The sequence below is a fragment of the Sciurus carolinensis genome, chromosome 10 (genome assembly GCF_902686445.1).
Source record: "Sciurus carolinensis chromosome 10, mSciCar1.2, whole genome shotgun sequence".
Lineage (NCBI taxonomy): Eukaryota > Metazoa > Chordata > Mammalia > Rodentia > Sciuridae > Sciurus > Sciurus carolinensis.
In genome coordinates this window covers 121,474,560-121,499,228 of record NC_062222.1, presented here as the reverse complement: position 1 = coordinate 121,499,228, position 24,669 = coordinate 121,474,560, and the positions used below count along the sequence as shown (strand labels likewise).

The 24,669-nt window shown below is 41.1% G+C and overlaps 1 protein-coding gene across 3 annotated transcripts in view; it reads right to left on the bottom strand.

Annotated features, from left to right (window-relative positions):
* Nucleotides 1–12,686: 12,686 nt before the first annotated feature.
* Sepsecs (Sep (O-phosphoserine) tRNA:Sec (selenocysteine) tRNA synthase) overlaps nucleotides 12,687–24,669 on the bottom strand; it is a 31,099-nt gene continuing 19,116 nt past the window's right edge. For all 3 annotated transcript variants that reach the window (XM_047567629.1, XM_047567631.1, XM_047567630.1), the window contains 3 exons: nucleotides 17,065–17,158; nucleotides 15,234–15,324; nucleotides 12,687–13,880 (listed from right to left, as the gene is read on the bottom strand). In XM_047567629.1, coding sequence (XP_047423585.1) covers nucleotides 13,574–13,880; nucleotides 15,234–15,324; nucleotides 17,065–17,158 — 492 coding nt within the window. In that variant the 3' untranslated portion in view covers nucleotides 12,687–13,573. The remainder of the gene's footprint in view (nucleotides 13,881–15,233; nucleotides 15,325–17,064; nucleotides 17,159–24,669) is intronic.

The window sequence follows — 24,669 nt, the reverse complement described above, 5'->3', positions numbered from 1 at the left end:
CCGGCCCTGCATCCTCCCGCGAGGGTGGACTCTTGAGGGGGTTGGGGAGCGGTTCCAGGAACAGGAGCCAGTCACGAGGTTCTGCTTCTGCACGGAGAGCACGGCCAGCCGGCCTGGCAGTCCTGGCCAGCTCCGTGCTGAGTGGGCACCCTGGGGACACCCCGGGCTCCAGCTCCGCAGCGCCACCTCCCCAGCCAGGCCCCCCTGCGCCTGTGTCAGCCCCCGACCTTGAGCCGGCGCGGGACTGAGTCCTCCGGTGCTGGGAGCGGGTTTCCCGGTTCACCGTCTTAGTCCTCAGGAATGAGAGGCGCGAACGCCGCTGTTAGGTGATTCCGCACGATCAACGCCAAGACCAAGGTCAAGGCCAAGGCCGCAGGGGGCTGTCAGAGGCCCGGCGAGGCTGCTACGGATGGGAACAGAGCCCCGAGCCCTTCTGCTGCTGGGGACGCGTGCTCCGCCCCGGCCCGGCCCTCTGGACCCCTGGCACCCGCGACCCGTCCCATCACCCCCATCCTGAGCTGTGGAGGTCACGGCCCTCATCCCCATTTCACAGACGGGAGTGGAGAGGTTCTTGTCCAAGGGCCGCGTCTACGACGAAGCCCCCGCAACTCCTTACGGGGAGCGCAAGAGGGAAAGAGCATCCAGAAAACAGTGCCCCCGAAGCCGAGAGCGCGGCAGCCCCAGGTCAGCCTCTGGCTCTGTGGCTCGCCACCCGCCCCCGGGTTAGAGCCCCCAGTCCTCGCTCCCAGCCCAGGAAGCTGAGGCCAGGACAAGAAACCCATCGCCCCGCTTCGGGTTGGCAGGTCCGCGTCGGCGCTTTCTCCTTTTCAGTTGGGGCCTCTCTTGTTCATCATGAATTATTTTTAAAGACTTATCTTCGATTTAAAAAAAAAAACCCTCTTTCCGCCCTGGGGGCACGTGTGGATGTCCTCCATCGCCTTTTCTGTAGTGCCAGGTGCATAAGACTGAGGTGGTGATAAAGGGACCCGAAGCCCCAGCGGTATGTGTTGGAAGAACCCATAATTCCTGGGGACTGAGCATCACCTAATCACCACCCCTCCCATCGCCTGAGGCTACTATGTGACAGCCACCCCACTGCCCGTGGTCCCCACTGCTGACAGCGTGGCTTACCCAGGGCGCCATCGGATGACACGCTCCGCAGCTGGCGGAACCGGCTCTAAAGGAAGGCGGGGGAGGCGCGCTCCAGATCCAGCCAGCCGCCCATCTGTAGGGCCCAGGCGCTGAGAATAGATTTTACACTTTTGAGTGATTGAAAAAGGTAAAGCAAAAGAAGAGCATTTCTGAAAACTATATGAAATTCAAATTTCCACGTCCATAAATAAAGTTTTATTGGAACACAGCGTGCCCATTCATTTACAGGTTGTGGCTGCTTTCTGGTATTTGCAGATCTGCACGGATAGTGTGGCCAGTGAGCTTGAAATCTCCTGCCTGGCCCTTTAAGGGAAAAGATGGCCAACAAGCCCTGCTCTGCTCTGAAGGACCCCATCTTAACCACTGGTTTCATCTTTCCAGGAAAGCACTGGGCCAGTGTCAAGCCCCAAGCCCAGGGCTTACTTCTGTGGCTCGAATGTGCAAGATCCACGTTATAAGGCAAGGCTGCCCCCCATATTTTGTCTCTTGTGCAAGCCCTCATTTCCCCTCTGCTTTGCCATGAGTTGAAGCAGCAAGAGTCCTCAGCAGATGCTGCCTCTTGGACCTCTCAGCCTCCAGGACCATAAGCCCAATTTTTCCTTATAAATTATCCAGTCTCAGGCATTCTGTTATAGCAACAGAAAGTGAATGTGAACTAAACACAGACCCTGCTCTTGGAGTGATGCCAAGCAAGCCGTATCCATCACCAAGATCCTCTGGGGGCTTGGTTGAAAATAAGTATGTTCACCACACCCTGCCTGGTTCCAAAGACCGTCTGAAAAAGAGAGCAAGATACTGCATTTGAAAGCGTGTGTGACTGGGAAGACTTCCACGCAGATGCACTATGTGATTCAGAGACATTTCTAGTATTTCAAAGCAAAGCAAATATTTCTGGACCGGGTTCACTTTAACTTTACTGGTTATTTCAGTAGTGTGAACAAATTAATTGATGATTGTTCAAAACAATATGTGCTAAGGTCCCACCAAAGGTGGTAAAGCAACAGACCCCAGGAAGGTGGCCATTGGAGGGACAGCAGAGGAGGCTAGGCAGGTAAAATTGAATTTGGTATTGTCACCATGCTGAACAGACGCCAGAGCCGGTGTTAGAGGCAATGGCTCAGCCAGTTCCAGGGGTGGCTGGGTTGGGACGGCTTTGCAGTTGATGGGGGGCGGGGAGGGGCAGCAAATTCAGAGAACTGTGGGATAGAGACACATTTTGATTGTGAGAGGGGTTCTGGAGGGGCTGCCTGGGACTCCGGAGTGGGGTCTGCTGCTACCGTGACCCTCTCCGGTCCTGCCATCCTCAGCTCCCAGCAGGAAAGCCAATCTGGAAGCAAGAGCAGCTCTCCCTGCCCCCTCTCCCCTGCTGGCACCATGGATGCCTGACACTCAGCTGATCTTTTAAAAGTGAGACAAACAAAACTGTGTGCAGAATTGGATGTTTATTTCCACCATCTGCGTGGCAATACAAGTTCAAGTTATAACGGCATCCGCTCTCCATCAGTATTAGGGAACCATTTAAACATCCACAGCCATTTACTGATTATAAACACACGCTAAAAAAAAGGCGGCAAGTGGCATGTGGCCCCGCACCTGCTGCCTGTGTGCGTCAGTCAATTTCATGCCTAGGAAGCTCTGGGCTCCGTGGGGATGGCTGGAGGAGCAGTTTGGTTGGTTGGAGACTGTGTTTCTATTTCCATTTATTTTTTTTCCTGGGGAACAGCATAAACCAAGTTGGCCCCAAAACACATTTATTGCAAATAGATGAGAATAAATAGAAAACAGACTATGATCATAAATGCCCCCCCAAAAAAATGCTGAATTTCCCAACGTTAAAATGCCTATTTGCTTTTAATTAGTAGATGAAAACTGCCGAGCATTTTTACCAGCCTTCAGGAAGTTGCAGGGGTCACTGTTCAAGACTCCTGCCCACCCTACCTCACCCCATCCCACCCTGGGAAGGTCTGAGTCCCTGGCAATGGTGACTAGCATGTCCATTCATCAACTGGAGGTAGAGAGCAGATACCAGAAACAAGGAGCAAAAGAAACAGAACCTCTTGGGGTGGGGAGATGGTCTATCCAGAAGCTGTAGGAATGTTCTGGGCCAAGTTTTTACCTTGCAAAGGGTTTCTCCACCTCCTTCAGACCTGTTCCTGCCCCTGCCCTGGGCCCATGGCTGGCGCTGGCCTCAGAGCTGCCTCGGCTGGGCCTTCAGCAGCTCTGCACCAAGGGAGGACTCTGCTCTCACGTAAAGGGTTGAGGTGGGGATCTGAGCAGCCCGATGCCTTCCCAGGCACCCTTGGGGCTCACAGGTCCAGGTGAACTACTCCAAGGACAGGTTGACCTTGATTTTCTTCTCATAGCTTTCTATCTATACCTCCTGCCATTTGGGCACAAAGGACCCCTTTAGCGTAACCAAGATTTTTGGAGGGAAGAGTGATTTTTACATCACTGTTCTGTTTTTTTATCTGGCCACGTCCTCCAAGCCCCTCCTAAAAACCTTTGTCTCTCTAATGTGATTCCCAAGACACATCGGGCAGAATCGTCCCCCAGGGGCACCCCGTCCGGTAGCTCAGAGCTCTCCTGGGCACCTGTGGTCTCCCTTTCCCAAGGAAGACTGAGTTGAGATGGCGCTGTGCCTTCCACGGCTCATTAAGCCCAGCGGCTGGAGTTCAACCTAGCTCCATGCACCTTCCATCCACTCTAGAGTCAAGGTGACCTCTGTGTAGCCAGGACGATGACCCCATCCTGCTGCAGAGGCCTAGTCTTACTCGGGAGTCTGACTTAAAACCTCACATTAGGGAACTGGGCATTGAAATTGAACTAACACGTACGCGTAGACTCAAGTCCTTGTCTCATCAGAACCAGAGAAAGCTGGAGCCAAATTGCAATTCCTCAGCATGCTAGAAGCTCTTTGGGAGCTGTTGTGGGTAGGCCAGTCCCTGCCAGTCCCCACCAGCCCGGGGGACTAGCCCCAGGGAAAGCTGTTAGGACTGACGTGTTTCCCCAGCTGCCAAGCATCACCAACACGGGCTTCTGGACTGCCCTGCTGAGGAAGATGCCCGAGCTACATGGCCTTACAGGTGGGATCCAAAAGCAAACTCCCTCCAACAGACCTCTGCAGAAGGACCCCGGAGTGCCACCCGGCCATCGCTCCTTCTCAATCTGAAGTTGCCAGAGTGGTCATTGCCCCTTTCCCCTAGCGGTAGTTAGGGGCACTACTTCAGAGGGGGAGACAACACGGCTCCCTGGCTGCTGGGCTGCCCAGCCCAAAAATCTCAGCCCAGCAGCGGGAACCCACCAGCATCTGCAATCTGCAGCCTCAGCCTCCTGGAAGCTGGGATTGCAGGGCAGCTACGGAGGAAGCAGAGCGCAGCAGACCGAGCGGGTTGGCAGGGCTCGCCAGGAGCCTACGCCCTTCCACACCCAATGAGCACAATCGGGGACCAAGAGCATCGAGCCAAGGGCCACATAAACCTCTAGACCAGCACCCTAAGAGGGCCGCCGCTGTCCAATCCTCTTTCACCTGTGGATCTCTGTTTTCACTCACTCCTGAGTGGACCCTGCTCTTAAGCTCACTTATCCTCGTCTGTGGGTTTGATTCTTCGAAGTCGTGAGATGAGTTCTCAGAAAGAAGCTGGTGGTGAGCTTCTGGGGTCTGTGGCGACCCCGGAGGACACAGCTGCCAAGAGGCACTGCACCACATTCCTCTGCGGCAGAGCCTGCGTGCGGTTCCTGCCGACCCCACCGCCAGCAGCAGCAAACCCAGTTCCACCTCAGATCCGGCTTCAGAACAGCAGGACCGCAAGCACTTGGACCTCCCCTCTGCACGTCCGCCATCTCCCTGGCTCCAGCGCTCCGTCCTCGGCTCTCACCCTTTCCCACGGAAATCTACCCAGAAGTGACCTCATTTGGATCCCGACTCAAGTGTAAAGGGAAGGTAGTGAATGAGTCCCGACCCCGTATTTGAATGATGTAGGGGGCAAGACATCATTACCAACATTTTTAGGTGGGATAATGGTACTGTGACTAAAAAAAAGTCCTTTACTTTGGAGGTACATAGTAAGATGTGACCCTCACCCAGAACTGATGTTTGAGATGGGATTTGACATCTGATAGGGGAGGAGTGGCCAGTGGGGTGCTTGAGGGACACAAGGTGTCCTCCTATGGGGCAGGGACACATGTTTGAAAGTATCTACGATACAAAGATTTTTAGTTGTTTTTTTTTATTTCTTAAGCCCATTCCTGGGATAACAGCTGATAAACTCACCCAAACTAAGAAGTCACTAACTGACAGGGATAAAGGGCAGTTTCTAGTTCCCGCAGCATCTGTATTTTAACAGAAGTGAAGAGACAGGAAGGGAATCCCAGCATGGCAGAGCTGAGAGGAGGGAGGAGGCCTCCTTTGAAAAGGGCCACGTGGGCCAAAAGCTCTGAAGAGAGTCCCCAGCTCAATTGTCTTTTAAAATTAGGACAAATTTGTCTTAATAAACACAGGTTAACAAACACATCTACATCTTATAAGGGCTACTTCTGGTGCTATTTCAGTAAAGATCTTTTCCTTTTTCTTGCTTGTAGTTAACTACCATTTAATAACAGCTACGGTCACACCGCTTGCTACATGTCTGACTCCTTGCTAAGTACGTGTACAATTTCATTTGATATTTATTTCGCCCCTCTGAGGTCTTACTATCCTCATTTTATAGATCAGTCAAAAGAAACCTGCGCACAGTCACTGCGTGGCAGAGCCAGGGTTGAAGTCTGGCCTCCCACTTTGCTGTCACTCTGTGGCTTTGAAGGAATTTCCTGAAGTTTGGTCATTGCATGATTGACTTCTCTCAGCGTCCGTGGAACACTTATCAAAGGTATGCCAAAGCGTTCGGTCTGGATCCATATTTCAAAGCAGTAATTTGTATTTTAAATCAGGAAATAGCTTAAAAAGGCTAGACAGAAACTCGAGATCTGTGCCGGCCAGCAGAGGAGAGACGCAGGAAGCTGCTGAGCTACGCTGTAGATTACTGTTTGAACAGGGCCAGTGGTGCACGCGGGGTTTGGCAGGTTTGCTTAAAGCAAGGGCGGAAGGAGAGAACCTGAGCAGAAAGGTAGGCAGGGGCCTTTGGGCCTTGGATCCTCTGGGAACCAGATGAGAGGCAAAGGAAGCAAAAGGTTTATTGGGGACCAACACCTGTCAGAGAAAAGAGAGAAGCTGGGCGGGGGCGGGGTCAGCCTGTGATCAGGGTTGACAGGGAATCTGCCAGCCCAGCAGGGAGCTCCCAAGCAGACAGCCTGTTAGAGGACACTGCACTGGGTGACATCTGTACCATGGCCTGGCTCAGAAACTGGCCAAAGAGCATGACTTTGGCTCTGACAGGAGGGTGACAGCAGAGCGGCTCCTTGAAGCTGGGGAGCAAATCTCTGCTTGCAGGGAGACCTGAGTACTACATGTCTGCCACCTCAAGTAAAATTTTTGGAGAGAGATGGAAAATTACTGAATAGTTTCAATTAGACATGATGGGATTTCGTACCTCATTATATCAATATTTAATAATACCTACTGAATCATTCATACAAGTACGTGAGAATATGTCATGTGACATGTGCAGTTCAGGTGCTAGGGATATATGGGTGAAAGGACCTGCTTTGGGGGATCTTCTGGTCTAGCAGGGGAGGCACACCAGGTGACATAATGCAAACGTGAATTGCGTAGCATGTTGGACCTCTGCTCCCAAGTGTGGTCCATGAGGCCAATAAATAGTACAGTTGGCACTTAGGGATCCTAAAACCGAGTCTTCACCATCAATTTTAAGACAGTGTTATGGTTTGGATGAGGTATCCCCCAAAAGCTCCTAAGGCAATGCAAGGTTTGGAGGAGAAATGATTATTGGGCTATAACATAACCTAATCAGCGACTCAATTCCTGATGGTGTGAGTGATAACCAGAGGCAGGTGGGGTGTGGCGGGAGGAAGTGGTTCACTGGGGGCGTGGCTATAGGTATATATTTCCTGAGAGTGGACTCTCTCTCTCCCCGCTTCCTGATCATCATCTGAGCTTCCTCCCTCTGCCACGCTCTTTAGCCTCACCTTGAGCCCTGAGGAATGGAGTCAACTGTCTATGGACTGAGACCTCTGAAACTGTGAGCCCGCAAATAAACTCTTCCTTCACTGCAGTTGTTCTGGTCGGGTCTTTAAGTCACAGTAGTGAAAAAGCTGACTTCTAAAACAGTGTTAAGGTCAGGGAGACAGCTACAGTATTAAAAAGGGTAGTCACTGAAAATGAGAAAGTTTAATAAAAACCACAAAGGAAGTGAGTTAGCCAGGCATCTGGGTTAAGAGACATTCCAAGGCGGAGAGAACAGCCAGTGCTGAGGTGGGTCTGGAGCTGAAAACAAGATGGCCAGTGTGGCTGGAGAGGAGGGCGAGGGTGACTGTAGGAAGACACAGGTCATCAGGATGAGGGGCTGGGCAGAGGTGATGCAGAGTGCCTTTGGGGACATAGCAAGGACTTGGGCTCGTACTGGAGTGGTACAGGGAATTCGTAGCAAGAGTTTGAGCAGTAAGTGACCGGATCAATTTCAAAGGGTCCCTCTGGCAGTTGCACTGAGAACAGACTGCTAGGGGCCTGGGTAGAAGCAGGGAGACCTTTTTGGGGAGAGAGTAGGAAGAAGGTGCTATAACAATACAAACAAGAAACCTCGGCAGTTCAGAGCTGGCTGGTTACAGGAAGGAGAAAGGGCTTGATCCTGGGTCAAATTTCAAGGCAGATACAACATGAGTTCCTGATTAGATGTGGAGGCAAGGATAATTCCCAGGGGCCTAAGCAATGGAAAGAACAGGAGTGAACAGCTGAGGTGGGAAGGCTATGGGCGAACTCATTTAGGAGCGTGGGACTGAGGAATCGTCCAGCAGGTCTGTCCGACATCCAAGAGATGGTGATTAGGCGGCTGCATACAGTATGGGGATCAGGAACAAAGATATGCTCAAGGTAGAAATTTAGAGCCATGACCTGCTGTTCTACCCAAGTCCTGAAAGAACAGGGCTAACTATACCAACAACTGCTGTGCTTGCAGTCTACTGGCTACACCAAGAACTGTGCTATCAGATACCCTCATCCCTGTGGCGTCACTGTGACATGAACTTGTTCTGTACATGTCTTAGGGTAAGATCTGAAGTTTCAGGTGCATAAAAGTGTATAGTTAATGCGCTTTAAATGTGGTGTGTGTGTGTGTGTGTGTGTTCATCCTCAAATTTAAATGAAAAACCAAAGGAAACTCATTAAAAAAGTAGGAAAACCCTAAAAGTAAAAAAAAAAAAAAAAAAAAGTCAACTACAAATGTTTAAAATTCATTTCCATTCACTGATGACTTCCCTCAAAAAAAGTTCTATGGAACAAACAGATGATAGAGAACACATTTTAATTTAGATTTAACATTATTTACTACAGTACAGCTTTACACAGAAGATCACAGCAGTCAACAAGTGCTGTTTCAGACACTGAGTTAATCACTTACATCATTCCCTTTAATCCTCAATCCTATAATGTTGAGTCCATTTCACATATTAAGGATAAGAATGAGATTGTAGGTACCGTACAAAGATGTAACTCCTGAAGACACCAACTATATAATTCAAAAAGCACAAGTTAAAAATGAAATTTGAAGAAGTGACACTAGTTAATCTATATTATTTTCAAATAAAAGTGTTCTAGAAAAGGTTAAATACTATTAAGTGTCCAATTTTCTACAGCCCTTTGCAAAATGGTTACTAGAATATTGTCTCCTTCCTTGTAAAAAAGTAATTCAAGCCAGGTGTGGTGGCAAATGCCTGTAATCTCAGCAACTCAGGAGGCTGAGGCAGGAGGATCACAAGTTCAAGGCCAGCCTCAGCAACTTAAGTGAAGACCTAAAGCAAATTAGGGAGACTCTGTCTCTGAAGAAAAATAAAAAATAGGAATGTGGTTCAGTGGTTATGCACCCTTGGGTTCAAACCTTGCTACCAATCATCATAACAATAATTCAGATCCCAACCATGAATCATTACAGGTCTGACTTTTCTTGTTGATTTCTGGACAAGTTCATACTGCTGACGAAATCAAAAAACGGGCAAGTAATTTAGTGTCAGTTATTTGTACCTTTACACTTTATCTGTAATAATGACTAGGTAGAATAATAGGAGGCACTATCAGTGATTTATTAAAAATTAATGTCATATCATAAATTATACAATTCAATTTTATATTTAAACAGTCTACACCAAAAATATTCCTGGAAACATTTTTTTCCCTTTGATAAGACATACAGGTTAGCAGGCTGACATCAGCTTCACATTCTCATGGCTAAAACTGCCCCCAGTTATACAGTTAGATATATCACTTTTCTTCACATTTATCCAAAAGCCCATGTTCACATTGCTGATAAAACAGTATAAACATTTCCAGGTTTTGCCTAAGGCCTCAGTTTGAAATGTAGAATATTAGATGGAAAATTACAAAGACATATTCATTAGCCTTAAACTCATTCTCTTAGGCTGTACATATCATAATGGACAGAATAAAAGTAAAAAAGCAAGGCACAAAAGGACACAGTGGGTACATCAGACCCGTGGACTAAGACTGGCCACTGGAGTCACGGAACAAAAGCAATGTGACAGACGGAAAAACTGCCTACAGGAACTTTAAAAAACTGTTAACAGCACATTCAATCAACTTTTATCAAATTATTCAGAGGTGTGAAATAATTTCTAATATATTCAAAACTAGATTTTTCTAAAATTGCAAAATAACTTCAGGCTCATGTATGTAAAACATAACAAAACCATGTGAGAGCTTGGCAGAAATCATAACTTAGTGGGAAAAGTAAACCCAGTTTTTATATGCGGCAAAATGTGTGTGTCCCCAAAATTTCTGAGTATAATAAGAGATTCATCAATTTTTGGTTGCTAATGTTTTCAATTGTTGATTATGAAGGGACACAAGGATTTAACTCTCAGAATGAGCTACTAATTCATTATCAAAGCAACACCACCAGAAAAACAACAGCAACCAAAACACCTTTGTTTAGTTTAAGTTTTACTAAAATCTAAGGAAACCACAAGCATAGTCTAAAAATAAATGCACATTCTGTAGCTCAGGTCTCAATGACACTTCTTATTATGGATAGTTAAATAAACTATCTGCAGAATTACATGAATTAGAATTTAATTTATATTTACCATTCTGTTCATCAAGTACCTACTGGCTGAACAGAACTGCATTCCATAATTCATATTCTGCAACTTAATTCAACTAACACAAAAAGCTAAATAGGAAGATGTGTAGTTGAACACAGGGTTCCTGAGGCTAGAATCACATATCATTCCCTTATAGAAAGAACTCATCAGCAGAGGACCAAGAGCCAAAGTGAGTGTGATTTAAACCCCTGTCTCTGCTCTCTAAGTGACAAAAACAAAGAGTTTGTTATTCCTTTTTCTTTTCTGGGCAGCCCAGTGACTTTAAAAGCCCAACTCCAAAATTCTAATCTGACGGCCTTGTTAATAAGGGATCACAAAGACAGGTCATCTTAGGGGACAGAAAAAGTCTCCTCCATTGCCCCTGCTACAGTTGAGGGATAACCAAATTATGAGGCTGACCGATCAGTACTAGAAATTTACAGTAAGTAGTCTTACGTACACACTTTTTAATACTCATGTGGAAATGGGAGAGTGCAGGAGGATGACCCTGGGGTGGGGGCAAGGAAGCCTGACGCTAAAGCAGCAAACGAAATCCCTTCAAAAACTATGTGAGTCTATGACCTCAGGGTCCACGTGAAGTCTGAAGGACTAGACCTGGAATTTCAAAAACACTAACAAAAAGGGGGGTTAATAAAAACTGCAGCTGATATTATGCATCAGGAACAAAATGCTATACCATATCTATCATGCACACGTGGGTTCATGTAATTTATCTTCAATCAGCATTATTATCTCTTCAGCAGCTGAAGCTCAAGAAATGCTGATACACTGCAGATGAGCAGACGTGTGCTGGTCTCTTGACTGGCCGCCTTAAGCTGAATGACGACCACACGGTACAGACCACGCGCTCTACGAGGGTGCGCCGCTCCGCGGGCACCTACATCTGCAGCATCGCTCAGGCCCTTCACGTGCTCTGGGGGCTCGTTTGTGCCTGGTTCTTCTTTGCTGGTTCTACAATTTAGTCCCAAATTCACACAGAAAACTTTATATAACTTTGTGACCCAGTATTCACTCCTTTGAAATGAGTTCCTGTAGTTAAAATGTTTGAAGTCCCCAAATTTAATACATTTAAAAATAAGCTTTCTAATATTATATAAAATAAGTACTTCACCTTAACCCAGCCCTGACTCAAGCTGTCAAGCCAGCGTCTGAAGCCTTCTGACTTAGACGTTAAAGGGGGTGGTCTCTGCTGAGTTCAAGTCTGAAATCGTCTAAGATAATGCACATGTCACCAATATACCAGGAAACTTTCTTTACAGCTGACATCACCAAAACAAGAAAACTAAGTCAACACACGTCCCCTACTATAGTTTTAAAGTATCTTCAATAGGATGTTAATAAGTAGTATTTTACTTTAAAAATTGGGTTCTCCTTGGATCAGGACATAGTCGAACCAAATTAATCTTTACTAAAGGAATTTTCTAGAGCTTTCAATATGCAATGAGCAGGTCCGCAAAGGTGTTTCCCAAATTAATTGTCCTTGGGACCTTTCTCCCACATGAGCATCTCTCAGATTGAAAAATGTTGCACAGCACAGTTTTGGGAAACATGACCTCAGCAAGGTCAGAGGCTTCACCAACTCCTTAGGCTAGGGGACATCAGTCAATTTCTTAAAATCTTAAAATTAACAAAAATCATTGTTAAGAGTCAATAAACCTGGGATTTCAGACTCAGAAAATGAGCATATGGGCAGAGAAAGAGTAATACATCCATTTCTCATACGACATAATTTTTAGTTTTTACCCTAGCAAAAATATATTACAAAATACCCTTGTTAGCCAATCTTGATGGTGGCTGAGCACAAAACTGAGCAAACCAATCGATGTACAAGGTTGCTTAAAGCAAAAACAGCAAGTGGAATAAAATTTTCACTTGCCCAAATGGGAAAATGTACAAGGGCCATACAGAACAATTCATAATGACATGTTTAGAACTCGTTACCCTAGAACTTAAGGTTCTACAGTTGAAAACATTTCTACAGCTAGCTTCTTGGAGGATAGTCATGTGTTGCTTAATGATGGAGACATGGTTTGAGAAATACATCATTAATGGAGCTGTTAAGTGAACATCAAAGTACATAGTTACACAAACCAACATGGTGCTGGGCTTCATGGAACACTCTGCAATCCCAGTGACTCAGGAGGCTGAGGCAGGGGGGATCACAAGTTCAGGGCCAGCTCCAACCACTTAGTGAGCTCCTGTTTCAAAATTTAAAATGAAAAGGGCCAGGGATGTAGCCCAGTGGCAGAGTACCTCCAGGCTCAATTCTCAGTACCACCACCCCCCCAAAAAAAAAAAAAAAAAAAAAGGCAAAAACAAACCAAAATGGATACGAAGTCCCCAGGTAATATAATCTTATGGAACTACTATCTGACATGCAGTCCCTTGCTGACAGAAATGCCATTATGCAGCACATGACTATTAACTACTGCATAGCTGTTAGGTAAAACTTCTCTGTACTTGAGGATTTCATTTATTTCAGAGCAATGTTTCTCAACCTCAGCATTGCTGACATTTTGGGTTGGTTAATTCTGCTCCAGGAATTTGTGCATTATAGGATACTGAGCAGCACCCATGGCCTCTCCCCACCAAGTGTCAATAATATCCCACCAGCTATGACAACCAAAAATGTCCCTAAATATTGCTTAGATGCACGCAAATCATCCTCAGTTGAGAACCACTGCTCTAAGAATGTCTAAAGGGAAGTTTGTGCCTTGACTCTGCTTCCTCTGAGAATGTCTCGTTTACAAACATACTGAGACAACTGAGGAAGCATTCAGTAATTAGCAGCATTACAGATCTTTCCAGATTCTGTGTGATCAGAAACATAAGTGATTTGTGAATATTGGACAATGGTTAGGAAGAAGCACTCTACATTTCAAAGAGAATTAGAGGTAATTTTACAGTCATTATATTTATAAGAATTATCTGAATCATGATGTTTAATTGACAAATATTCTAACCATTAGAAAAATGCTAATTGTATATGTTAACCTATTAAGGATCAAAAAGATTGAGGCAATCTAAAACAAAAAACATAGCAACCATCAAGAGCTAACTCAGATCACAGTCTATTCCTCAAGTGAATATTCTCTATAAAATTCTCAATTCAAAAATTTCAGTTCTTTTCTTTAAACTGCTTGTTTGTACTGTAGCCACATTGTTTCTTTCAAATCAAAAAGAAACACTTCGCACATCATGAAGAAGTATCCTGATATGTATCAAGATGTACATGATCTAGTTTTAAAGCCATTTCTTCAGTATCTGCATCTTTAGTTTTGTCGTAATTGTCAACAGCAGACACATCACTGTCTTTGTTTCCTTCTTTCCTTGTTGTCTTTAAACACTTGTCAAGTCTCTTTATGAATAAGTCCACATCCTGCATCTTCATCCCAAGGGCTGCTGCAGCATTGAGGTAAGCACAAGGGTAACTGTTTGTATGGGACATAAAGCCTCTGAACGTGTAGCCACTCACAGTTTGCACAGACCCCAGAGGCACAACCCTGAAAGGGAGAAGATCTATCAATTTAATATGTCTGGTGATGTTAATAGAATGTCACCCATAAACAAAAGATATCTGTCTTACTAAGCCGTTTATCTATTAAGAGACTTAAAAGCAGCCATAAATCATGGCATATGCAGATTGTCAGCCTTAAAATGAAATTATACAATACACTTCTATTTTACATTAAAAGGTCCTGCCTGATGATTGCTATTTATTTAACATCTATAAGAGAACAACAAGCTCTAGGAACCTCTAAACATTTTTACATCTTCAAAGTAGTAAAAAGAAAGTTGTTTTTGTGCCAAATCTGGAATCTGAATTCCTATATAGACACTAAGTCAAAACACTTTAATGGTAGTGTATCACCTCAAAATACCAACAAACTAAAATACAAACTATCTGATCAGTGCTATGCAACGCAAGGTTTGAAAGCAAGAAGCCAGAAGAAAGAACATAACTGCTGACAATGGGGCAGAGATCAGCGAAGTGCAACATTCGCACTGGCCCAGGCATTTGCTAGGCTTGATTTCACAGGCGTACTTAGATAAAAGCAGATTTCTAATCTTTTACTTTTTTTTTTTTTTTTTTTTAAAGAAGTCAATTAAGATAAACCTAAATACAAAGATAAATAGTGGCAATACTGAAAGTCAGGTCAAGAAAAGCATTTTGGAAATGTCAAAATTGTACTGTACATAGATAAGAGGTTATCAAAGTATAAGCTAAATTAATCTAAGATTTTTTTTCTTTCAAACAAGCTGTCCTTTGTGTGAAATTTCTACCCTCTGGTAGTCAAAATAAAATAACAGAAGTATGTGAAGAAAAGTATTTAGAGCAATATACTTCATTTTAAGTCATTTTTCTCTGACTTCATCAAATATCATACTAAATGAGATTCATTATCATGATATGTATATATTAGAGGAAAAAGTATATGTTTCCAAGGAAGTTCTTAGGCAAGAATTCCATAAACCTTTTAGTTTGATAAACAGCAATTTCTTGAGCAAAATTTCACTTGAATTTAGTAATGACTTATTTCTAATACCATATATCATATGGTATCAATGAAAATCAACTAACAAAGGAAACACACAAAAATCTGTAGAGAGGAATGAAACTTTGTTTCTATGTATCTATTAAACAAGATTCATATCTTTCTGGGACTATTTCAAGCATAGAAAGTCTACAGGTGAGTGAATAATATTTTTACAGATTCTCTTCATTCTCTGAGTCCACAATGAATTCTTAGGCATAGTTTAGCACATATTTGGGGGGCTACTGTAGAAGAAAAGTATTTTATCAGAGTTAACTTGGAAAAGCCAAATAACGTAAGTTTCTTTTACATTACACTAACCTGGCTCCAGAAACCTGTCTGGTAAAAAGCATCGAGCCAAGCTGAGTGACAGCTTTGTCCTGGTGTTCATCTAGTGTCTTAAGTGTCACAGCTGGAAAGGAAAGAATAACCCTGTAAGCTCTAGCTTACTAGCGTGCACACACACACACACACACACACAAATCACTCAAAAACAGAGAAATTACTTTTTATTCATTGTCTGTCAAGTGGCACAATATCACTTTAATGCACTTAATAAATTACATCAGGGATTTGTTTAAATATCAGACAAACACAGTTTTACATAAATTAATATGTTCACAACCAGGAAAAGAATTTCCATATCACCCTCCCAAAAGGTGAGTTTTTCCAATTAAATAGATGGAACAATGACATGATCAGTATAGCTGTTTATTCAAATTCAACCAAGTTTTTTTTTCTTTTTTGCGGTGCTGGGGATTGAACCCAGGGTCTTGTGCTTGCAAGACAAGCACTCTACCAACAGCCCTCAAATTCAACCAAGTTTTAAGACTATGTAAAATGAGACTGTGGGAGATAGCTGAGTCATTTAAGACTGTAAGATCAACTTCTCATGGAAATGGAAATGATTCTTCTGAGTTTGTGGGTAAACTGTGCACATGCCACCACTCCTACAGCTACCATTTACTGAAGGCTGACTTACCATGCTAGATATTTTACAAACATAACCTCAATCAATTTTAACAATTTTGCATGTGAGGGATAATTATCTCAATTTTAGAGACAGAGTAAAACTGATGAAAGACTACCACACAGCAGGGTTGATATTATGGCCACCTTCTACCTACCGGCAAGGGATTGGTATATTATGTTGGTGACCAAATTGTTTTCCACAGAAGCCTGTTCTTTAAAAGGTTTCAGTTACAAATTATTCACTTTCATACTATTCTGATATATATGTTTGTTAGTTAAATGCATAAGTCTATATTTATATTATCCTTTTTTCCTTATACAAACAAATTAAGTCAAGGCACAGTGGTGCACGCCTGTAAACCCAGTGACTCTGGAGGCTGAGGCAGGAGAATTTCGAGTTCAAAGTCAGCCTCAGCAATGGCCCTCAGCAACTTAGTGAGACCCTATCTCTAAATAAAATATAAAAAAGGGCTGCAGGGCTGGGGCTATAGTTCAGTGGCAGAGTGCTTGCCTAGCATGTGTGAGGCCCTGGTTTCGATCCTCAGCACCACATAAAAATAAACAAATACAAAAAAGGCATACTGTCCACCTATAACTACAAAAAACATTTTTTAAAAAAAGGGCTAGGGATGTAGCTCAGTGGTAAAGTGCCTCTGGGTTCAATCCCTGGTGCCAAAAATAAATAAATAAATAAATAAATAAATAAATAAATAAATAATAATGAATATAGATTTCTCTTAACATTTTTAAAAACATAAGGAAAACTTTAATTTCTGGTATTGCTAAGTGGAGAGAGTTTTACTTATTTATTTAATTCTGTGGTACTGGTGATCAAAAACAGGAATTCTGGCAAGCTAGGCAAGAGCTTCACCACTGAACTACACCCCCAATCCTGGATAAAGTTTTAATTATTTATATAGAGTTCTTACTAGTGACCAAGGTATTTTGGTTAGAAGTAACACTTAAAATTATTACTCTATGTATATTCACTATAATGCTTAAGATAGATCCTGATTCAGTAGACAGATTTTATCTTAGAAATAATTAAAGCATTTCTAAAAGCTAAATTTTTTCAATTTACAAATTAATACTACAAAAAGAGTTATTTTTCTATGAAGACCAACTTCTTCCTAAGGAAGGATAAGTAGTACTGATTTTCTTTTTATAAGGAAAAAATTACCTAGCGATATGGGATTGTGAGGTGTCCACAGCAGTCTTTCACTGTAGGCTTCTGACAACTTCTTTAGTTCACTGGACAAATATGAAAACATTTCCTGCAATAGCAAAATGTCACATTTAAAACAAACTGAATATACTGCAACTCATTAGCTGTAATAACATGAAATCTGAGTAGTAAGAAGTGTGTGCTACAAATCACTTCATTATGCGCTCTCCTTGCCACATGTAATGAAATTCAAAGCTTCCACAACTATCAGAAACCACAGGATTTAGGTAAAGGCAAAGAACCAGCCCTCTTCCTGCCTTGGGGCTATGATTTGCCCATACCAAATCCATCTCCTCATAACCTCCAGAGATCCCCACTCCAGTCCAAAGAGCCATCAACTCCACCCCTTGAAATAGCAGAAGAGTCCCCGTGTGGTTTCTCTGCTTCCTCTTCTGCCCTCCCACAATCCATTCATGCACAGCCAGAGTTGGCTTTCAAATGCATAAACTAGTTCATGCCACTCCTCTGATGACTTTCTTCTGTAATCCAAAAAAACACCACTCTTCAACTCCAAGGCCCCACATGATGGAACACAGTAACATACCCAACCCAGTGACTGTCATCACCCACTCACTGTCCACAGCCTCCTCTGAGACCTTTTCATGTCTGACCTTCATTATTTGCTTTCCCCACATTTCCCAGGTTACTCCCCAAGCAGCCACAACCTTCTGTCACATTCTAAGGAGACCTTCCTTTGTTACGTTTCTATTAAAATAGCTCTGGCTTTCCCCATCCTCAACTCCCAATCTCCCTTTACCACTATTACCTATTTTGGTTTCTTCACTATACTTACTACAATCTAAAATTATCTCATATCTCTGCTTACTTGAATACTGCCTATACTACCTAGTAGAATGGAAAAATTCCTTGAAAGTAGCTTTTTGTCTTCTTCACTGTTTCACCAACACCAAGAAAAATACGCCTGACTTTAATATGCAAGTTATGTGGTAAGTGAAGTGATAGTTTAAAAATGTTGCTGTTGTTCTTTTTTCTTTTTTCATGCTAGAGAATGAACCCAAGGCCACAGGCATACTAGGCAAGTGCTCTACCACTGAACTACATCCTCAGTCTTAAAAGTATTTCTTATAAATCAAAGTTAAAAATTGTCCTAATCCAAAATAAACATATATCCAATAGCAGAAAATAACAAAATGTCTGCCTTGTTCGTATAAAATGCCCCATGTAAGTGGAACAAACGAATATTTACAAATAAATTTCAAGTTGGCAATTATTTGAACTAAAATTTTACTTTGCTCTCTTCATAAAGTCTTTTTGGACAGGTATTAAAATGAAAACCTGTCCAAGTACATCTGCAGCTGAATCAACCCATTTGCACTGGGGTCCTATATACATAGTTAAATCATATAAACTTGAAAGATATACCTAACAGTGAAAAGTCAACAGAGTGGAGACAGCAGAAAATCACACTTCTGCAACTTCAAAGGCCATACAAGCTGCTTCTGTGGTATGAAGGGTTAAATACTCTGGCTGGGCCCCAAAGGGACTTTTTCATGTCTAAAGCACATGGATGACAAACTCCATCTTTTTAAGGGAACAGGAAAATTTCTTCCAATTATTAATAAGCCTATTTGTGACCACAAACATTTTATCCTTATCGACAATATTTTCTCACCTAAAGCATTTTAAGTCAATTATCATTAAATTTTAGGATACGTTATAAGATTAATTCTCAGCATGTTGAAATTATGCAATGTTAGATCACTAAAATAATCTTTTTATTCTAAAAAAGTTTAACATCCACAACTGCCAAACTTAATGAAGCTATCAGCAACCATTACTGTTACATGTGATAAGACTTTCTCTTTTGCCATTAAGAAAAGTGTAGAGAAATATTTAAGGAGGCAAATATTATCTTTAGAAATGGGGAAAAAAAATTTTATAGGCTTCTTTTCTTAAAGATTTCTTGGCTTCTCCTTACACTAATATCCAAACTCCTTCAAAAGGTAAAATATAAAATAATTAAATTGAAACAATATATCAACAGTTTTTATAGCAATTAGAACAATTTGTAATTTTCCAGTACCACATGAGTCTTAACAAAAGGTAGAAGTCCTGGGTTTCACATATATATTTTCAACTACTATAAAGCACCTAGGTCACTAATTGAAATGCTGTATTTTTTTTTATTAAGACAGTCACATAATTTCATTTAGTTATTACATGCTGATCTTCATCTATATTAGTCACTGAAGTCTTAATCTGCATCTGTCTAATTTTCCCTTACTCTCAAATTCATCACTCTCTCTTAAGCAGAAACAAATCTAAGAGCTAGAAAACACCCTTTATAGACCATTATGTCCCCTCCAACAACGAAACCACTTCCACCTTTCATTCATCCTTAAGCATATATTAATGAAGCAAAGTTTTCTCCTGTTTATGTATCTTAGTGGTGAAGACCAATTTAAAATATCATTCTCTCTAGTTTGGTTGCCACATTAAACACCAATGTGATCACATTTGTAGATTAAGAGAAACCTAATGAGTACTTAATGTGTACTTGAATTAGCTATTTTTGAAAAAATTGGAACTGTTTCCTTAGTAACCCCCTAAAATATGCTTTTAAACTTATTGATGCATACATGACTATTAAAAAACTGAATTTGCCCAATGTTCAATTTCTAATACTCTAATAAATTAATTTTAACCAGTTAAATCACTTGCTAATGCTGCCAAAATTCAGTTTTCACTGTAGCTAATATTATTTAATTCTTTAGACTATAAAGATAATATTGAGGTAACTAAATCGCACTAGAATGGGAATAATTAGATTTAAAAAGAAGAGTATTTTCAAATCAAGTTTACATTCAAAAGAAAATATTTATAGTATCTCTTCACTATATAAAAGGTTAAGATCAGTAAAACAATAAACAAAGAAGCTTTAAATATTTTCAAGTACAATACATTGAATTCTACAATATTGCATGTATTAAGGTCCTAAATGCTCTCCTTTTAGTATCACTACATTTAAAAAATATCTTTTAGGAAATTTTACTTCTCTACTATACTAATACTTAGCTAAGCAGTTTTTTACCTGATATATTAAAGGTACTATAGAACCTGCACTATTTTTTGCTACAGTTAAATCCATAAATGACATTTATTACAAAATACTTCTGTAAAGGAAGAAATTTATAAGCAACCCAAGCAAATGTATATAGAAAGATCTTACTTAAAAGAAATGAAATATTATTGATTTTCTATGTCCTTTGTGCTGTACATAACAATTTTAAAAGACTTTCACTAGAGATAAACTGAACTGTATGCCTAAATGCTAATGTCAGCTATATTTCTAGAATAAAAATACAAAACGGTACACCATAGTTCAAGATATTAATGGAAAATAAGTTGAATTATATTAAGCATTATCTTTCATATGGCCTTTTGCAAGTTGATTTGCAGTCATGAAACCCCACATCCAGACTATCCCTCCCCAAAATCCACAGATGTGTATAACGGCTAAATATTAAAGAAAAAGGTGTTAAGTGATCATGTCTTTGAAACATACAGTTTCATGTTTTAGGATAAAATGAAAGTGGTACTTCACATATTATTTTGTTATGTCTCCCAGAGTGGGCAATAGATCAAAACAGAAACTTAGCGTGTAGTCTAACATTCTGTTGATACCCTGAATGGATGGATGGAAGACCTAACTGTGGGTACACTGCACATACACAGAGGTCCACATTTGAAGCAAACAGTACTAAACGCGATGGACTATTGTCCATGACTGGCCAGAGCCAAGGATCTGCACATACTCAGCAGGCCTGGCCTCTGGGGCAAAAACACTGTGCTCAAATGGTTGAGGCCTTACATCCAGGCCTGAAATCTGACAATTTCTGGAGATTCTACTTTTGGGGCTGCAAATTTACTCATGTTTCCAAATTTTGCTCTGTTACAGGACACTGAGATTGTGTCAGGTGTTCCTTTAGAACTCAGTTTGTCCTCCAAGCTTCAGTTCACAAATCCTAGCCTCTGAAGCAGCCATTCCGCTGTCATTCCTCTTCAGTACTTGTTCAATTCAGCAGATATTTGCAACAATAAATGATTACCTGCCTGCCCTGTTCAGAAAAGCACTTTTATAAAAAGAAAGTTAAGCAGAATAATGGTCTTCTCTGGAAGCAAAACAAAGTGAGGATAAACTTCTAAGATAGATCTTTCTTTTTACATAGAAAAACTCCAAGAAATAGTCCCTTATATTTTAACCTCTTTCCTTAAAGGTTTCTTCCATTAAAACTCCTGGTCATCTCTCCCCTCAGTGAAGCAGATGTGCTACTCGTGAAGGGCCTAAGGGCAAAGAGGCTCAATTCACACACAAAGTCCCACATTCTCTGATCCTTTCACCCTTCAAAAAGGAAGGCTTGAGAAGAAATGGCTTCAAGCTGAGTTCTTGTCTGTCTCTACTGTGAAAAAGATAAAGCCTTTCCTGAAGAGATATAGCTAGATGAAATAACCTCTAAAAATATCATTGTGGTGAATAAGGGCACAGAATAAAAAGAAATCCAAAGTTTTCCTTTAACACTCCTTTTTTTAGTTCGCATAACACCAATAATATAAAAAGGAGCTCATAGTGATGGTATATAAATAGCTCTGGCTGGAGCAAAATAGCTTTGCCTCAGCTTCTCTAGAGCTGAACCAATAAACTATCACGATTAAATTTTCACAGTTCAAAACCAAGTCTATTTACACAAAAGAGGCTTTATTTCTGCAACAAATCCAATAAAGGAACAATATTTATGCTACATATATGCAATTATGGTTTATGGAGGACATCCACATTTTTCAACAGAAAGACCTACCTACTGAATGAAGTTGTTAAAGAGCAAAGTTTTATTTATTTACAATGACACAGTTCTCAAACAAGTATTTTAACAATTAGAAAATTACTCTTATGAACTGTTCTAAATAAATTCCATACATAGAATTTTAAATAAAACCAATTAGTACATAAGAAAGCCTTTGAGGTTTTTAATACATCCACCAGAGAAGAGTAGGAAGGTCACAAGATCAATCATCTTATGGCTCAATACCTTGCTCAGAGCGATCGATCGGTCCCTAGGCACTGAACAAGTGACTACAAGCAGGGAGAGACAGCAGTAAGAGAGAAAAGCACAAGGCTGGAGGACCATACAGACCTGGTCTCAACAGCAGGTCTGGTACTTAGTTCTGTGCTGTTCCTGGGCAAGTGCTGAATCTCTCTAGGCACAATTTTATGTGTAAAATGGGGATAGTTCTACCTCATTAACTTGCTGACTATTACATGAAATAATGACTATAGTCAGCCTACCACAGGTCCTGACGTATAGCAGACATTCACATATACCTTAGTTCCCCGCCCACATACTCTTACCTTAGTCTGAAAGAGCTTTCAGAATAAAAACAAAAACTGGGGCTGGGATGAAGCTCAGTGGTAGAGCACGTGGCTAAAATGCACAAGAACCTGGGTTCGATCCTCAGCACACACACACACAAAAAAACCCAACATTACCTGGCAGGACTCCTCTAGACAAGTGCTAACACATGGGAGCTGAGATGCTATTCTTGTCCTGTCCCTGTTTACTCTACTCTACTACCTATATCTAGATAAAAGGGAAAGAACAAAGCTCTGGGTGTTACAAAGGGTTACCTCTTGACATCTGAGTTGGAGCCACCCAATTCATGAATAGCACTGAACATAAAATTCTCCCATAGTGTTTACTCAATGGGAATAAAGAAAAAAGTCCATGAAAAGCAGAACTGCAATGCCTGCTGGATCCCTCAGTAGCTGAGCTGCATCTTCCTGCAGGTCATTCTCAAAACAAGTCCATTTTCATTCATGCTAAGCAAAATGTACACATATATGAGTACCACTGAATAGCTGAATTTTTTAAATCAAACTCTAAATATGAAAAAACATAAGAACCAAGACATAAAATAAATTCTTAAGATTTCAAAAAGGTAATAGTCATCCCTAACACATAAATATTCTAAAATCCTGAAATGAGAAAAGTAGGCAGGAAATACTATTCCCAGAGGTACAATACGTACTATATACAACAGGTTAAACGCCATTTGAACTCATTTCTTTCCACAAGTTTCATCTATGTTCATATAAGGAATGAAGATACTAACTCTATGTAAAACAAGAGATAACTATAACAACATTCAACTCAGGTGTCCGGGTGTCCCAAAGACTGTTCATCAGTTCACTTAATAAGCATCTGATAAACATCTACTATATATCACACAAAGGATGCTAAGAATAAATGGACAAATGGCAAACTCCAAGGTGGCACTAGTCTCCCAGATTACCTGGATAACTTGGTGGGTAATCAAGTTAGTCATTTCATTTCAGACACTTAATGGCAATTTTTAGACATGTGCACTCAAATTATCTCTTTAATGCACTCATTAAATAAGTTAAACTACAAAATTACTCAAGATTTATATTAGTTTATTTCAGCAAATATTTCATACTATTATTATTCACAGTGTCAATTCAAGAACAAAAGCAAGAAATACTAGATAGCATGCATATTTAGCATTCTAAATGACAGCATATAAAAATCTTTTTAAGAATTTTTATAGATTTTTAAGGCTTATATCTAGATGATAAAGTGTACTTTTAAAATGATTACTTTAAAACTATATAATGTTCTTATTAACAGGAATAATATATTCCATTTATTTAGTTTAAAAATGAATCTTAGCAAAATTTGCCAATTGATCAATATAAAACAAAAAAGTAGCTAAGAAAAAATACTATAGAAGATAAAAAATAGATTAACTAACAAGTTATATTTCCAAGCTTTTATATTTGGGATAGTTATGTAGTCTGTCTAAAATGACATAAACTATTATCTAAGTATTAAAATATTACAACACTGCATGTTTCCTTTCCAAGTTTTGATTATACATACAAGTGACCTGTGTGAGTCCTAAAACAACAGGTCTATAACTTGGGTGCACATCACATCAGGGAAATTTGCTTAAAATGCAGATGTCTGAGCCCTACTCCACACCTACTGAATCTGAATCAACCCTAGAGAAAACTAGTATTTATAAAGAATTGATGTTTTGGCTAGCATCAGTGAATTCTCTGGTGACTGTACAAGACTTTGCTTTCTAGACACAGTTTGAAATACTCTTTCAAGTTCTATAGTATGTTGGCCAACAATGCTAGCTTATGAACACAGCATGCATGTCAATGAATAAATGTACAAACTGCACATTTTTTTTTCCTAGTACCAGGGATTAAACCCACGGGTGGTTAACCACTGAGCCACAACCCTACCCCTTTTTACCTCGAGGCCCAGTCTCGCTAAGTTTTGAACTTGCAATCCTCCTGCCTCAGTCTCCTGAGTTACTGGGATTACAGGTGTGTGCTGCCACACCCGACACAAACTGTACTTTTGCAGAATAAATGTCACTTCTTCAGAGTTGTTTTGCAATGGATGTTCTTAAATACGTTGCTTTTACTTTCATAATTCTCATCAGATCTACAATTGTTTATTTAATATCCAGACTTACCCAAAATTGTACTTTCCATGAGGGTATAAACTG